Source organism: Molothrus ater, chromosome 1, assembly GCF_012460135.2.
Source record: "Molothrus ater isolate BHLD 08-10-18 breed brown headed cowbird chromosome 1, BPBGC_Mater_1.1, whole genome shotgun sequence".
NCBI classification, from domain to species: Eukaryota; Metazoa; Chordata; class Aves; order Passeriformes; family Icteridae; genus Molothrus; species Molothrus ater.
Genome location: NC_050478.2, coordinates 40,620,640 through 40,638,962, shown reverse-complemented (window position 1 = coordinate 40,638,962; position 18,323 = coordinate 40,620,640). Strand labels below are relative to the sequence as shown.

Sequence of the window (18,323 nt, the reverse complement as noted above, 5' to 3'; positions counted from 1 at the left end):
AACAACCTCACTAACTACCAGGGGAGATGATTAGGCTGCTTCCAGAGATAAAAAGCAGCAGCTGCTGATTAAGGAGAGCCAAGAGACAGCAGAGACACTCTCAGAGTCTGCTGCAGAGCAGTAAGCAACAAAAAGACTGGAATCCATGTGAACAAGATGTCACTCTCCAGATCTCTTATCCATGTAGCACACAGCTCACCAGGCTGAATGGGGACCAATCCAGAAATGCTGGTTAACTCTGCACTGCAGTCTTTCCCATGGTCTCCACAAATCCAACTCAAAAGCCTGGTTCTAGGCTCTTCTATTTGCTCAGCAAAATACAGTCCCCTTTAGGCTCTACGAAGTGTGTTCAAGAGGTGCCAGGATATGTCCAAGAGACTCAAGTCACCAGGATGTGGCAGCAGGTGAGAACAGGTTATCTTAATTTTCCTGCTCTGTCTGCGTTGCTTCTCCATGGCAATTCTCAGGGGCCCTTCCATTAGACGGTGATATTAACCAGGAGTCCTCTGGAGAGTTCTGTCATCCCAGTCATTTGATTAGCAGCTACAGCCATGAACAAACCACCTTGTTCTATGATGCACTCCCATTCCAAGAACCAAGCATTATGCAACACTGCAAGTTTTCCAAACCTGTCCTATATCATACTCTGGAAACCAGACAAAGGTACTTGCTATTATCCACATGTGTGGGAGAGACAGTCACCTTTAGAGACAAATTTGTGGCATTTGCTCTTTAGAAACACTGAAATGCAGTGATTCAAATTCCTAGTGAGACCACAAAAGAGTCTGCTGTGGCTTTTAGGGAATAAGCAGACATGATGAGATTTTGGAAGGAAATGGGCACAATTGTGGTAATCTGTACAGTAACAAGAAATTGCTACTGGAGATCTACCCAGACACAATACTGCAATCGAGAGATTGAACAAGCAGCTAAATATGGGGGAAAATTGACCTCATCAATAACAGAGCTGCTTCAAACAAACAGGCATTTACCTTTTCCACCACTCTTTTTATTTTTTTAATCCCTACCATTGCAATTGGATAGACTCATAGAATCATTTAGGTTGGAAAAGACATTTAAGATCATGAGTCCAACAGTTAACACTGCCAAATCGACCCTCAAATCATGTCCCTAAGCCTACCCTGTTAAACTCTTGCCCTCAGAGTTATCCAGCGACTTCAACTTCCCTCAGCAATGAGTTCCCAGCATGGCAGAGCATTTCTTCTGACTTACTTTTGACTTTGTCACTTTTAACCTTCACAGAATGCTCCTTGTTCTTCCCTGATGGTAGAAATAGCATTTCTTGCTCTGTAAAGCCTACACCTTCATTGTCTGTAACCTTTTATCATCTCACTTCTGATTCATTTCCTCTCCAAGGTAAACAGCCCCAATCTCTTCAATCTTGTGCTATATGAAAGTTTTTCCTTGTCTATTTAAAAACTGATTTATGTAAACAGTTAAAAACTTACTCTGTTAGCTTAGCTTGTATCTATAAATTAACCATGCATATTAAATTTGTATTAGCTAGGTTTAACTGAATTAAGTGTATCCACACAGGATTTTTCATCAAATTCCTAAAGTCAGTTTAAAATGACACCTTTTGTTAAAGCAAAGCAAATGAAAGTGTAGTTAGGCCATAGCCAGTTTCTGATCCACAAATACTTCCAATAAGAATTCAGACAGTTCTTCAGAAAGGGTATATTTCAGCAGACCCCTTAGAGAGTGTTATCTCCATTATCCTGAAATTCATGAAGCCCCCATGCATAGCAGGGAGTAATTCTTCTGAAATATTTTCCATCAGCAACACAGGGATTTGTTACAGAATTAACTTAACATGTTTTACCTTGATAGCACCTCCATTTGTGGGAGATAGTTTATTGCCTAGGCAAGGCAAAGTGCTATTAAACCACAGATTTTAATTCAGCTGCAAGTAAGCTGCCCTATTGTACTCAGAACACAACAGCAACATAATGAAAACTGCTATAAAAATTAATTCTGAAAATATCAAGTACAATCATGGTTAAGTTTAAACAAAGGATATTTGCTAGTTCGTTCCAAGACTTAGTTGCCCTCAAAACCCAATGAAAACTGGCTTTTACACATACAGGCGCACAGAGACATTTGCCTATGGAATAGAAGTTTTAAATTATGGCTATTAAATGCATGGTATTTCTTAACGACAGCATTCATTGTTATCCTTGTAATAATACATTTGACAGAGGAAGAAAAGAGGAATTTATCGAAAAGCTGCCAATGGATTTTAATAAAAAATACTTCCCAATAGAAGGCAACAACATCCTTATCTACTAAGCCACAAGTGCTCGAGTATTTCTCAAGGAACTTAGAGGCACTATTTTGCAATAGAAACTTAGAGAAAGTTACAAAGAAGCAAATAATTCTAAAAATCAAACATACAGGACACTGAGTTGAAAGAAAGTAATTTCCCACATTAACATTCAGATCTATTATACATGCATACAAATTTCCATGCAAATCAGACTTCACTTATTGTGTATTTTGCCTTATTTAATGAAAAATGAAAAAGACAGAAGAACACCTAACCCCTTCCATTTTGCCTATTAAGTTGCTGCTGCCTGCAGGACCCCGGTGATGGCATTTCCACTGAGGCTAATCACAGAGAAGAAGTGTGCACATAAACAAGAGAAAACTCATGCTCAGGTTAGAGAGAGCAGCCACCCGGCCTGTCCGTCACGTTCACCTCTATTCACACAGTAATTGCTGCACTCTGGAAAGCTGACTAGACCCATCATGATCTCAGAACACTAGTTATCCCCTACAGAACCATTTTCAAAATTGGTAAATAACACAGCTAAGTATAAAAGGAGGGACTGTCAAACAATTCAGCTTTAGAGAACTCACTTTCACAGAATGCGGAAAATTGGCGAAAGCAGCTGAAATACACAGTCAGTCCTGGTCACTGCTACAGCTGCAGTCCTGGCAGAGACGCCCCTTTGTGTCCCTGCCATGTGTGTGTCCCCTTGACACTTCCTTATTAACCTTCATTCCTCTTTTCCCACAGGGAAATGTGCTGGCAGTCTCCTGCCCCCCATCAGCTCCACACTAGCGGGACGTGCAGGCTGGATGGGCAGAGCTGCTGTGGGAAAGGCTTACAAAGAGCCCCATTTTGCTTCAAAATGCCTTCCTGCCAGCTCACTTCTCCTGCCTAACTCCACTATCTATAGCTTTCAAATGCTTCCCCTTCATAATCACACCTCCTACTATTCTGAAGACTATTTTCTGGGAACGCTGAACATATTTGTTGGCTCACTGGCCCCTAGCACACTGACTGCTCATTCAATAGCATTCACACAAGACTGGAAAAGACTTGTCATCCTCTTACTATCTGGCACTCTGTTAGTAGCTTACTACTGTTTCCCTCTGCAGTACAGGTCCAAATTGAATGTCAGACGTAGGAAAATGCCAGCAAAAGCTCCGGTTCACAGTCAGGAACCAGCCACAGGATACAGTCCAAAGCTAGATACACACTGGCACATTACCATTATTAACACAAGGTTTGCCATGAGTAAAGCCCTTTGTCATTCTTCTTTTTGACAGTGAGGACAGGGAAAATTAGAGTTATTACAGTATTTCAAATATCTGTTGGGTGATAACATCCTATAGTGGTAGCATTAGTCAAAAACAGGCAGACACTAGGACAAACAGATTCTCCTGCTTCCATAGCCAGGACTTCTCAGAAGCAAATTCCCACAGAGATCACACAACCTACAGTGTAATTGTCTCCTGGTTGCCCAACTATTCAGAAAAGGAAGGAAGGGATTAGGCCTGTAAGTCTTCCTGCTCACCAGCCAGGCTGCCAAGTACATCCACCACCCAGCCTCATTCCTCCCACTGCCTGGCTCTGTGACTGGCTGACCTTCCCAGAAATCTGCACAGCCACAGCAAATACACCTGGGGCATTCCTGATGGTGGCTGAATTGTCAGCTAAAATAATCACCTGGCTGTCACTGGGAGCAACACAGGTAGGGCAAAGGGGAGCAGCTCAGTGTGCATGCTTTCAGTCCTGGTAACATGGTAAACAGTTAACATATGGTAATTCTGAGGGGGTTGACACACTGCAGCAAATTATTAAAAGGCTGACACTCAGCTGAAAGAGCTGACACTTTAAAGTTACTCCCTAGCACAAAAGAGAAAAAATGAAAGTGAAATGTGACTGAACTGTTGTCTCGCATGCTCATATTTTGTTGACAAATTTATTTGTAGGTACGAATTCAGCCCTTTCTTAAGAGTGTCACCATCAGCTGCTGATAAAAAAAAAGCAACCTGACTCTATTACAGATGTGTTACTCTTCAAACTGACGCTCCAGCAAGAGCAAGAGGACAAAAAATTCCACTCTTATAAATCTGTTGTGCAGGCTGAGGCTACACTATCAACTGCAATATTTGACATTGCTACACATCCCTTCTAAAAAAGACTACTTAGAATTTGAAATATTGTATTATAATGAAATACCTCTTTAAATATATCAGCCTTGGAAAATGCAAGTTAGCCAACAGTTTCCACTTCAAAATACATTTCCTTTTTAAGGTCCTTCAAAACACTGTTCAGTTATTACACTCACTTTATATCAACTGTCTATTACCAAAAATAGATTCAGATTAGGTATCACATCCCCAGCACACTGGTATTCCTTAGTTCTAAGACTGTTTTTCATAGAGTATGCAATTTTATATTGTTGAAATATTACACTTAGTGCTACATGAACATGTAAGTGTACAGGTTTCATTGTAGCAGCATTGTTTAATTACATAAAGGAAGATGGCACTTCTCACTCAAAACCTCAGAATTCCAAGATCTGATCATGCAAGTATGTAAGACTACAGTTTTATTTATAGTTGCATTCACTTAAGATAATTACCAGGTAATTCTTATTAACTTTTGGAGCTTAAATGCATCTGAAAACTCTCTGTAGATGCCATTTCATTTTTAAAAACCATCAAAGCATTTTCCAGCACAGAATCATACAGAAATGACGTGGAAGATTTACAGCATTCTCCTGCTCCAAGGAAGGATAATTCCTAATCCCAAACAAAATCTCATCAAGGGACTTTCTAGAGAGTTTTGTGTGGAACATAGTAAGATTTGAACAATGCATGCTCAGTAAAATTGTAATTTTAGTAAACTTTAAATCTTCAGATTTATTTCAAAAGGGATCTGTCCATGTTCCTTCCTTTTTCTTGTTTTCCAAATCTGGAAATTTCTCCCAAAATTATACTGCTCAAAACAATCCTCTTACAGCTATGAAGAACAGAAGTGAGTTTCAATTTCCCATTGATACTATAGAATATCATTCTCCTAAGTGTGCAAATGTAAGAATTCTGTAAGTTGTTAGAGCACTAACAATGCACAACTAACCCCATCTGAACCTGCTAATACACCTTCCTCTAGATTATTTTTTAACAATCTGTACTTCTCTACTCCCTCATGCATAATTTCTACTCGTAACAAGTTTTACTTGGTCATAAATCATTTTAAGTCAGTAAAATATAACATGCCTGTGAAAAATGTGGTGAAATTCCTTTGCTAGTAGGACACAAAATTTGTCCTTAGCCTACATGAAGTCAAATACTAGATCTCAGCTTTAAAGATGCTAAAGCATTTTTCCAAACCCTGTGTTTTTAAAATTTAATAATTTACTAGTCCTTTTGATCCTTACACTTCTGGGCTGATGCTGAAGTGCTGTCAGAGAGGTACAGTAACAGTCCTGGCAAGGGTGTGGTCTCTGTTTTCTGTTGCAGAGTCCGTAGGAGCACTGCCAGCACACCCTGGCACTGGTTTGGAAGGAGATCAGAAGAGAGGACAGTAACAGCCTACAGATGTGAGGTAAGACTTTGTCCCTCTCTGTGGCCAGCACTGCATTGGCATCCAGCACCAGCTGCACAAATGGAGTATGGGAATAGTATTTTACCTATGGTGAATGTGCCTCCAGATACTACAGACCAAGCAGTGGCCTGCCATACAAGCAGGTCACACTCCCTCATTCTTGCAAACTGAGGGAAAAGAATGAACTGCCTTGTTCTTCTTTTCTGTAACTTAGCCTTTAAAATAGATCCCATTTATGCATTTTACATTGGTTTGGCTTTTAAATATGAGTTTTATTGTTTTTGCCTCACTGCTGTATGTATGCTTCTCCCCCATTATTTTATGCACCATGATAACATAACAAGTGTTGGTTGGAAGAACTCAACATTTTCTGCCTTTACTCTGCACAACACATACACTTCTGTTTGTGCACAGAGTAGCTTGATGCACACAGTGCATTTCTGTACTTTTCATTTGGTAGCTCACCTTTTAAATTCTCTGCAGTGATCTCCACACCACCTTTCAGAGGTCCTGACCCTGGCTACTGAACTTCTGTACTTCTCACAGTGTTCTGGGTAGCTGTGGCAGTCTCTGCCACAGCTGTATGACAAAACAGGACCACACTGCATACTGAGATTATTGATACCACAGAACTGTGTGTCAACAGGTGTAACTGCTCTGACCTGAGTCTTAAAAATGGCAAAAGTTCTACCTATGACAGATTCATCTATAATTTTCCTTTGTGTAGGTGAGAAACAAGTCATCTCTATCAGCAAATAAAAGAGTAATGCTGTTAACTATTGCATCACTGTGTTTTCCTGCTCCTAGTTCTTATTATCACACAGTACATAGTACATAAGTACCTGTTATCTATGGTTTTCTGACTTTATTGTCTATAGTCTCTTCCAGTTACTACCATCAGATGTGGATGTATGACTAAGAGGTGTCACACTATGATCACAGGTAACATGCACAGTCACTTGTGAAATGCAGTCTGATGTTGCAGAATGACACCTTTCCATGGGCTTTGCTTGAATCTGCAGACAAACATGGGCAGTATGGAGAGCTCTGGATACCAGGAATAATGCCACAGTCAATAGGACAATGTGACCAAACTGATAACCTGCTGTGAGGAGCTAAGTCTGACTCCAAAACAGCAGCAATTGTGTGACTGCATCACCTGATTGGTTAGGAAGACCTCAGTGACTGTTTTGTGTGCAGCAGCATACAAAAGTATATGACTGCAAAACAACTGCCTGAAGAGAGAAAGTTGTTGAATCTTACCAACAGGCAGAACATGCAGAGCAGAGAGCAGACCAGAGAGCCCAGAGCTTTTTTCCTGCCCTGAGCAGTGTTTCCCAGCACACGATGATCCCAGTTTTGATGTTGATCTGGCTGATTATCTCATGCCAGTCCTGTCGTAAAGATTCCCTGAGACACATTGACCTTGATCACCTCTGATACTCTAACCTCCACATGGCCTCTCTCTGAATTGATCCATCAATTATTTGTCTTCTGCACAGGGTGTGTCCTCTTGACAAGTTCAAGAAGTGGCACCCTTGATCCCATTTTAAGGTCAAACCAGGCTGTGCTTTGCGTAAGACCACAACAGCACGTGACACCGCATTAGCCACCTCCCTACTGTGGGAGGCAAAGTAAGTCTGACACTGTTGCTGCCTTGCTCTCTTGAAAACCTGCATGGCTTTCATTCCCTCTAAGCTTGCTACTTCTCCCTTCTCCCTTTGGAAAGGTATTCATGACCTCCTCCAAACTTTAATGTTCTCTGTTTAAGCAAAAATTTCCCTGAGCGCACAACAGGCACCCTTTAACTACATGCGCTGAAGTGACTACAGAACATCTGTGGATGTCTGTCTTTGAGGCCATGCCAGCAACCTCACCATTTCCCTGCATCCATCTTAACAGCCATCTGATAATGGTGTGTCATTTCCTGTGCCACACCATGTGTGCAGGGATGTAGATGATAATGCGGATGCTGGCTGCTCTGCTTCAGGAAAAAGTCATTTTATCACTTGGAAATTTCAGCATGTCCCTGACATAGTAAAGTTGAAACATGCTTCCAGTTATAAATTAGTTCATATAGAAGCACTCTATAAATGGACTGATCTTCCCGAAACCACTTACTAGATCGGGGAAAATTTAGTTTAAGAGCATATCCTATGATAGTGGGAGAAATAAGACAGAACAAAAAATGGGGATTATTTAAGTTCCGAGATCTTTGGGGAGATCCTTTTTAGCCTGTCATATCTCAAAACAAACTAACCTAAATATAATTGTATCTATTTTCTTTGGCAATGGCTTGGTTTTGCCATTTATTAGATATTACACAATAGGTGGGAGAAAGTAAGCCAATTAATTATTAAAAGTGGTTTTCACATACTTTGAAAGTCTGCATGTCCTCGAAGCACACTCAACAAAGTTAACAAGGCTAACCAGGGCACTGTACAATGTCTGTGAAGCCTCAGTTGGCGTTTTGTCAATGCTGCGAAATTCTGCTGTGTGCTTCCTTAACTCCACATGGACCAGTGCACACTTCATAAAGCTCTTTTGCCTCAAAACATAAACATTACAAACCTCTCTCTGCTAGCCCTACTCAAAAGTTTCTGCTTTCAATTAGTTTTCCAGCTACTCCCTCTTTACCCCTCCACATCACTCCCTCTCATTCTTAATTCACCTGAAGAGCACAAGTTATTTACAACCTACCCCCACACATCATGCTCACCTGCCCATCTCTGAGGACTTGTAGTCACCCTTCCTATGTCATGTCTGATTCACACATCAAGGCAATAAACCACTCTTTTTGAATCCACAGAAAAGCACAATGCCCATTTATTTAAATTATGTTGAATACAAAATTGCTACTAAATATAATAGCCATAAAAGTTATCTTTGCTAGATACTAGCCCTTTAACTCCCTTTCCACAAAGACCTTGAGTAGTTTGGGTCCAAAACCAGATTTTCTGCTATGGTCTCCTAAAAATCAGTACAGACTCAGTAATAACCTCAGTGAGAAAACCATCACTGGGTAATAGCAAAAAAGAGATGTCAGTGGTGCTTGAGGCACTTGTTGAAATCAATTAACACACTCTGTGCTGATGGAACAGGCATGGGTTCCACAATATTTTCATTTTATTCTCCAATCAATTATAAGAATCTTTTGCAGAGGGTCTAGAACTAAAGGGGGAAATGTTACCTTTTATTTTCCTTGCACTTCCTGATCACATTATCACTTTGAATAACCTGCATCGAATAGCTTTTTGGAAACAATAAACCCTGTAACCATAGGACAAGGTGTTCAATGGAATGAACTCCAAAGCCCAGGAACACTAAGTGCATTAACCAAGCTTTGTGGATTGAGTCTGTAATTTTGATTCACTCAACACTTGCTTTTCAGTCAAAGAAACTATTCCTATTCTGCTTCTGTAACAAGATTTGTCTTCATATAATATATAACAAAAATAACAGCTGCATTTAAACACATGGCAGAAGCCATTAGGCATGGAAGAATTACTCTTTTTCTAGTAAATCATGGCTGTCTAACAAATTTTATACATGACCGTCCTTGTCATACTATGAGCCAAATGTTGTCTTGTTTTATCCCAGTTAAGATGCACTGGTTACTAGAGTTCCTGAAAAAATTTATATTGCCCCTGTATCTCAGAATGCAATGCGGGGAACTGAAATAAAACAAAAAATTTTGTTATAGGCAGAGGAGAATTTCAGAACCATGCAGAAAGGATGACAGTGAGGAAGCAAAGAAACTACTATAGAATACTAACATCTTCATTGCCTTTCAGATCCATTTTTTTCCTTCTACACATTTAGACATCACACTAAAACCTGATCTGACCCCTACTTTTATGGAAATTATTAGTGGTCCTGTTGTTTCTTTTCCCATTTGCAGCTGTAGTCCCATTTTCTTTACTATTTGGGTATTTTCAGAGACAAGATGTTAAAAAACAATAACTCTACCAAGACTCTGCAACTTTTTATACTGTTGCCGGACAATAACTACTGGCAGTGAGTCAGTAGAGAAATCCACCTAGCACAAGGTGCTGGGAAATAATCCCAGTCCCTGTATGAGCAGCATGTCTGCAGCCAGGCAGAGAACAACCAAATATGGAACCAAAGAAAAACTGAACCACTTCACACATCAGTAACTATATGTCTCTCTTAGCTTAGGCAATTAAGTAAACTGAAACCTCAGTCTAGTAAAAATTGCTGTGCTGTAAGGATTCAGCAGAACAGTAAGTTTTTATCACAGATAGAGATGGTCTAAAAACACTGCGAGCATCTAGGAAAACACTGGGAATAGCATGCAACAACATGGGCATTGTTCGTCTCTAGCTTCATTGATTATCCATTGTCTGAAGCCTCAGATTTGTTACAAGCTGGCACTCAGCTCTTGGCCAGGAACTCCTGTGAATACTAGGCTTTTGAGAACAAGCTCTACTTAAGTGGGAAGGATATGCCATGCACTGGCCAAGCTCTGAGCTGTCATATGCAGTCCTGAATAGGACTGCTTTCCAGTCTCAGCACATAGGCATGAGCACATACCACTACATCTGAGTCAAGGCAATGGCCCAACTGCTCAAGAGGAGATAACAAAGCCCTTTTCAGTGCTGCATCTTCATCCAAGTAGGAATCCTCACAACCCTTCTGCAGCCAAGACAAAATTGCCTTTAACCAGAGAGTCAGTTCTGTGTCTTCTGCATACAAAACTTGTGGTTGTGTTGCCGATGATTCAAGAGCATTGTTCAGCTCCCACCCATGATGTTCATTGTTTATGTCGTCTGGATTTGTTATTCAATCAACTACATATGCACTTAATTTCACTTTGTACTAACTCTAAGCAGTATTTACTTTTCATGAAATCTCTCTATTACAATGAATATGTTTACTACAGGAACCAGTCAGAGTATGATCACCTTTTCAAGCTTCATCCACTTATTCATCAGTGGCATGAAAAATTTATATAGTTGTAAGACTGATAAACTTCATCAAAAAATTTCTCATATGATTTATTTGAGAGGACAACTATTTTAAATAGCATATTCTTTTCTCGGAAATCTCTGTATTGGGTAAAATTTTACAGAATCATTCACATGCACTATCATGTGTGTTTTTTTAACACAGACACAGGCAAATCACAGATGTCAATTCCTTGTTCTCCAACTTTATGCTTTAACATAAAACACACATTCTCCACATTCCAGATTCTGGGATTCAGTTAATTATCTTCTCAGTAGCTGGGAAAGTGCTGCGTTTTTTTTATTTAGTGTAAGAATAATGTTGTCCTACTGTTGACATCTACTTAAGGTAAGATTTTTTCCCATATCGTAGAATCATGGAATCTTAAAGTGGTTTGTGTTGGAAGGGACCTTAAAAACCATCTAGCTCCAAACCCCTTGCCATGGGTAGGGACACTTTCCACTATACTGGGTTGCTTAAAACCCCATCCAACTAGGCATGGGGCATCCACAACTTCTCTGGACAACCTCTTCCCGGTGCCTCACCACTCACACAGTTTATTCCTAATGCCTAATTAAGAATTATCTCTTCCAGTTTAAAGCCTTTCCTCTTGCCCTGTCATTCCATGCCCTTGTAAAAAGTCCCTCTACAGTTCTCCTGTACACACATTCCCCTTTATACACTGAAAAGCTGCTTAGGGTCTTCAGAGCTTTCTCTTCTCCAGCCTCTTTCCACTGGAGAGGTGCTCCAGCCCTCTGATCATCTTTGTGGCCTCTTCTGGACTCACTCCAGCAGCTCCATGTCCTCCTTATGTTGGGGTACCAGAGGTGGATGCAGCCCACCCAGGTGGGGTGCACAAGAGTGGAGCAGAGGGGGAGAATCATTGCCCTTGACCCACATGCTGGTCATGCAGTAAAAGGAATTGCCAAACAAACACGAGACAAAAATTAATTTTGGTGATATGAAAATGATGAGGTCTTGTTCCCAATATCTTGTCTCCTTTTGGATTCTTTGATGTCTAATAGAACATGAGTTTGTTATTCTTGACTTCAGATACTAACAGTTTCTCTCTTTCTCTCTCTTCTTCGCATCTGCTTAATTTTGTAACAGAGGCACAATCCTAGGTTCATCTAAGGATTCATTCTCTCACTAGAAAAAAGAGTGAGGCAGATACATGAAATGCATCAAAATGCAGAAGTAGACCTGCCTGCAAAGCAAGGCTTTCAGTTCATAATGAATTTCCTCTTTTTTTTTTTTTTAATCTGAATTTTTTACTTAGTCTCCTCAAAGCAGATAGCTCTTGGGTCTTGCTCATCAAAACAGGTTAATGGCAGGGCTAATAGCTTTGCTGCCCACATCAGCAATACAAAGAACTAAAACCTCCCTTCCAGAGGCACCTGCCAGGCACTCTGGCTTTGGGCAGCCATTCCAGGAACATGTGTCCAGAGTCTCCCCATACAGTCATGAGTTAGCCTGGCCCAAAGCTGTGATCTGGGAAGGTGCAGGATAAATACCTGAATATGAGGGACTCAGAATGTCCTGGGTCTGCGGCTTTGGGTCAGGCTGAACACTCAGGCAGCCACCAGGCTCTGGGAACCCTGGAAGAACAGGGCGCTGACTTTTTTTCAGACCACTTCACCAGGAAGAAACTGAACTATGCAGATCAATAGCAATATCACAATGGTCCACAGCACAGATAGGAACAGCTTAAGAATAAAGAACAGATGCTTAAGAGTGGATCTGAAAAAGACAGAGTTGATGTTGCTGGACTGGGGAATGATTTCTGAAATCTTCTTACCAATGATTTAGACAAAGACGTTATTCTCTGGCTCTGTCCTCGCTTTAAGCATACACTTGAATTTTTGTCTGACATCAAAAGCTCAGAATAACAACAACCACAAGTATAGTTTTCTGCCATATCTGTGTGGTGAAGAATTTGTCCATCTGTCCATACAATGGCCTGACCTTGACTATTCATGCCTGCATTACATCTTGGCAGAACCATAGCCCATGATACACTTGGCACAAAGCCTTTAGTACTTAGAAACTCCAACTAATACAAGGTGGTGCATTTTACACTATTATCAGGAGAAGCTGCGACCACAAGCAACCAGTAGTGTTGTCTATTTCTGCTTTCTTCATCCTACACACCCCATCCTGGTTCCTCATAGCCATTACTGATTTCAGTTTCAGTTTTTGGTTCTTAACTTCTGATTGCTCAATGGGATGGGTCCAGATTATCTGGCAAAAGAAAACTCAGTCAAATTTCCAAGAAACATGACAGTGGTTGACAACTCCTCTTCTGTTCACAATGGAACTGCCTGAGGTAAGATAAGCACATCTGATCTGAGACTGGAATGATCTACCCCCTGAAAGAATCCCCACCATCTGCTTAAGCATCAACTGCATTTCTTGAGCCTTCTCTCTCTAAATGTAAACATGCCATAACATTTGGGTTTCCGAATCAAACATAACTAAATACATAAGAGAAACTATTAAAAAGGAATTCCCCTGAAGCATCTTCCACTATTCCTGACCTACTGCTTGTGGAGGATGAGTGAACAAGCACTGCATAGTTGATAGCAGTATTGTAAATACACTAGCAGAAGGCTTTCAGAGACTGATGATCAGATCATGTGTATAGTAGAACAGAATCCCCAAGTTAATACCAAGTGCCTTTCCCTAAAGCACTCAGCTTTTCCCCTCTAGAAGTTCATACTTGGCTGCCATTATCACACAGCACTATCACAGATGAGCATCCTGGGAAATAAAAAAAGCCCACAAAACACCTCAGAACTCTTGCATCAAACACTGGTGAATTCGTTGTCAACCAGAATACAATGTAGCCAGCCCACATAATGCTATAACCTCAGTGCGCTCATTTCCATGTAAATACACAGAAGTTCTTCACTTTGGGGCCATTTCACAGATGGTTTTATATCTGGAATGTAGGTATAAAGTGTAAGCTCTGGAGGTGCTTGTAGATCATTTGTGCTAAATGATTTGTGCATACCAGAGAGATGCAGAAGTCTTCCTCAGTATAAAACGTTACATTACCAAATCCATACCTCAGACCAACTTCTGGACAACTTGGGGGCTTTGGAAAATGAAAACACTGTAATAGATTGGCTGTAGCCAAGGGCTTGAAAGTCCTAATGCAAGGCTCAAGGTATCACCTCTGGGAAAACTCTACCCATCCTGAGCTGTGAGCTGTCACAAACCTCACCCACAGTCACCAGTTTGCAAAAGAACTGCAAAGCTGCCTTCTACTCCCAAAGTGCTCCAAAGTGATCCTTGTAAAGATGCAATCATTCCAAGATAAGCTGGAAAGAATCCTTGGTACAATTTAAGGGCCTGGATCTGTTGGCACCGAGTCATCATGGAGTGGCAAGATGGTGTGACAATACACCCACACAACCTGTCACAGGCATCAGCTGCACCTCCAGCCAGGAATGAACAGCCAGGATTGCAGGTTGTTCTCTCCCCCAGTCACTCACTTTGCCATACTGGAGAATGTCAACATGCTTCTGTATATAGGATTAGACCTATATGCTTTTAACTAAAATAACAGAAAACATTGTAGGAGTGTTGAAAAATATTTTCTGATGTGTTTTGCTTTAAGAGAAAAAAATAGTATCCATATAGTCAGCCTATTAGCTCTTTAAATCTTGCACTCTACTATTTGTGCTTCATTTTCTCCCACCCAAATGGCAACTAGGCTTTAAAGCACCAAGCACTGTATACTTAATAAATTATAAAGTCAAGCTTCATAATTTCTAATCTCATACATCAGTCAGAGATGGTCTCAACAGAAAGATATATGAGAAGTAACCTAGGTCTTCCTCCAACAAAGCACTTAAGCACACACTTCAGCACGTCAGCATCCCAGCTGAAGACAGGGGGATATATTTCAAGTTACACACGTTTCAAAATTTTATTGAAGCTCAATGACAAATAAACTAATATACAGCAGGGAAAAAACCTTCAGTATCAATATAAGGGAGACTACGGTAGTATCTTCTACTGAAATTCCATAGGCTTAGGAAAACACTTGCTTTGGTTAATTCAGTGTTCCTTTTGGAGGCAGTGACAAAAACTACTTTTATTAGAACATAACCTTGACCCAGCTCCTTTTAGATGGAACTTTTTTATGTCCACTGGAAATGGAGCTCAATGATTAAATATGAGATTTTTATAATTGAAGCATGATCCCAAAAAGCAAATCTGACAGTGAAATCATGAGACACTGCAAGATCATAATATTAAGGTAGTCATAATTATACATTGTCAGGAATCCAGGTTCTAGTGTCCTTTACTATTTCCATGTAGAGCGCTGACACTTCTAGCATGTACCAGTGTGCCTCAGACGTTTGTATAAGGGCCAAGAGAACAGTGGTACAGTTATTTCAATCAATTTAGAAAGTTCTTAGATAATATTTCCAGAAATGCTTGAGTTCAGTTTTGTAGTTGACTTGAGTTTTTTTCACAATAGTGTTGGATTTTACTATCCCTCTAATGGTTTTTCCCCTTCTCGTTATATTTCTGTTGCCAGTACTTTACCAGATATCTGAAATAGTTCTGCACTAATAAGAAGTACTGGTTGTCCTGGGACAGCATCCAGAAAAGACACATACATTTAGGGAGGTTTGAAATATCACAGCACATCCCAAAAATACAGGCTAGTCATTGCAACAACCTTGGCAATGGCAAACTTGGAAAAGCTAATAGTGGAATTAAAAAAGATGAATATATCACAGTACTTTAGCATGGCTATAGATAGAACAAAAAACCAAAAAAAGAGGTAGTACTTCTGTTTACACGTCCAGAAAATGCTGGCAGATACAGAATAAAAGAGTGCAATCCTGAGTCGTCTAAACACATTGATTAGCCATACCACAGAGAATCAGGCCTTCTTTGGTGTTCATTCACCTTGAGATACACCTTCTTTGCCTTCCTCATGTCCATGATTGGTAAAACATTAGACTGTGTGGTGCATCAGAAAGTAATTATTGAGCATGGATTTCTGCTGATGGCAGGGTTTTAAAATTCTCGAGGCAGTGGCAAAACAAAGTCAGGTAAATGGCAACCTTGGCTCTACATTTTAATTATTTTGAAATAAAATAATTTTAAGTTTAGTAAGTAGAACAGTGCAAGGAAAGGGATCCTAGAAACAAATCACACACACACACAAATCATTCAGCTAGGTACAGTAACATGCAGTCACGACAGAATTAAATATTCATAAACTCAAAGGAGATGGAATTCTGTGCTCATCTATCACAATATGTAAACCACCAGTTACCATTTTAAAAATAAAGTCCTTGGATCCACCCTCTTAAGCTGTACGGGCCCTGTTTAAATGATCCAGCGTCAATACCCTCTTTTAATTAAAACAATAGCACAGATTTTACCGAACAGTAACAAGCCCAAAAGTGTAGGAGGCAAATGCTGAAAACTCGGAGTCTATATTTAAAAATACAATTTTTTAAAAATGCAACATGAGAAATCTTTCTCATGACAACTGGAGCTCTAGTCATGCAAATATGTGGTGTGACATAGTTGTTGCATTGATTTATTGCATTGCACACTTACATTCCTTCATTGTGTTACTGTTCTCTTACACATTTGTAACAAAACCAAACTATAGTAAAACTAGTTGAAGAAACACGGCTCAAATCCAGTACATGTCAACATTTCTTTTTTATGTTACTCTAGGATTATAATCTGTATGGGAGTATCTGTGCATCCAGACAATTACTCGGATTTCAATAAAATATAAACGGATGTGTTTTACAGTCTAGCACACAGGGATCACACCTTGCAACCATCACGGAATTACGATGAAACTTAAACATTTACCAGTCTCTGCCTGTCACAGACCTACAGACACAGCAGAATTCATCGGCTTCAGTTTAGCAAACCCACGCCGAGAAAAATGAATGAAGACAGTGCCCACAGACAAAAGCACTGATCAATGCACTCCGCTGACATTATCTTAATGGCAACCTTTTTCCATCCCATCCTCCCTACTTTCCGATTCTCCCAGCAGCAGACACATCCGCACCAAAGGGTGCGATCTGACCCATTTCTCGCTCAACTTCGTCACCCGCAGGTTCTCACTCGGCAGCGAGCAGCCGTCCCCCGGTCCGCAATGACACAGCAGGGCTGGAGGGACACAGCGCCCGGGCTCCTTCCCCCCAAGTGACTCGCCCCTCGCCGCCGGCTGGGAGTCGAGGCGAGGCGCGGGGAGGGAAGGGGAGCGGCGGCCCCGCCGGCCGCGGCCCCTCGAAGTGAGGTTAAACTTTGGCGGCGGCACCTGGGCCGCTCCCGCCGGGCGGGCGGGCGGAACAATGCCCGGCGCCCCGGGCCCGGCGGCGGCGGCCCCGCGCTCCCCGCCCCGCCACCCCCGTGTCCTCAGACAACCTCGGCCGCCGGCCCCCCGCCTCCCGCCGCCGCCGCCGCCGCGCTGACAAAGGGCGGCGCGGGGCTGCCCGCGGCCGGGGCCGGCGGGGAGCGGAGCGGCAGCGGCAGCGGCCGCGGCCCCGCCCGCCCCGCCGAGCGCGGCCCCGGGCAGCCGGCCCCTCCGGCGGGCGCGGCGCCGGCCGGCCGGCGGCGGAGCGGACCTACCTTTTTGTCCTCTTTCTCAGTGCCGTGCCTCCGCTCCGGGTGGCCGCTGTCGGCGGCGGGGGCCGGCTCCGCGGGCTGCCCATCGCGGTGGTGCGGGCGCTGGTGCGGGCAGCCGCCAGACCCCGCCGCCGGGGGGATGGGCTCCGGGCACGGAGAAACTCCCTTAACATCCATCTCCATCTTCCAGTTCACTGTATTGCGAGACAAAAGCAGGCAAACACTTTCCACCACCCCGCGTCTTTCTTCTGCTTTCCTTTCTCCCTCTTTTCTTTTTTCCTTCTTTCTTTCTCTCTTTTGTTTTTTCCTCCTTCCTCCCTTCCTTCCTTTTCCCCCCTCAGGAGGCCGTGACACGCATGGCTCTGGCCGCGGCTGCTGCACCGATCCGGCGGCTGCAATTCTCCCCTAGATCCTCCAGACTTTTGTATCCAGCGTGCGTGTGTAAGAGTGACTGTGTGTGTCTGTGTGTGTGCGTGTGCGTGTCCTTGGTACGGCGGCCTTCAATCGCCCCGAAACAGCAAACGCTAACTAAGCAGATCTCTCGCCACGAAGATCAACTCCCGGCCCCAGCCTAATTGTGGTGGTTATTTACTTTACGCTATCTGTGTCCCAGGCCCGGACAAGCCCTCCCGGCTGCAGCCCTTTGAACAAAGTTAACTGGAGGGAGCCGAGCCTGGGGAGGGGGTGGGGGCGAGGGGAAACCGCCGGGGTTTAACACGGGGGAAGTGACAATAACCCGGTAATGTCAAGTAAAAGTTAAACCTCCCCCTTCCTCCCCTCCCCCTCCCCTCTCCACAGCCCAGGCAAGCGCAATACAGCAAAGCAAAACAAGCGATTTCAGACCTGTGCAAGGTGCTGGTGGCGAGAA

The 18,323-nt window shown here is 42.3% G+C and overlaps 1 protein-coding gene across 1 annotated transcript in view; it reads right to left on the bottom strand.

Moving 5' to 3' along the window:
- RBMS3 (RNA binding motif single stranded interacting protein 3) overlaps window positions 1-18,007 on the bottom strand; it is a 705,920-nt gene extending 687,913 nt beyond the window's left edge. The window contains exon 1 of the mRNA XM_036406615.2: window positions 17,459-18,007. Coding sequence (XP_036262508.2) covers window positions 17,459-17,638 — 180 coding nt within the window. The 5' untranslated portion in view covers window positions 17,639-18,007. The remainder of the gene's footprint in view (window positions 1-17,458) is intronic.
- Window positions 18,008-18,323: the final 316 nt, after the last annotated feature.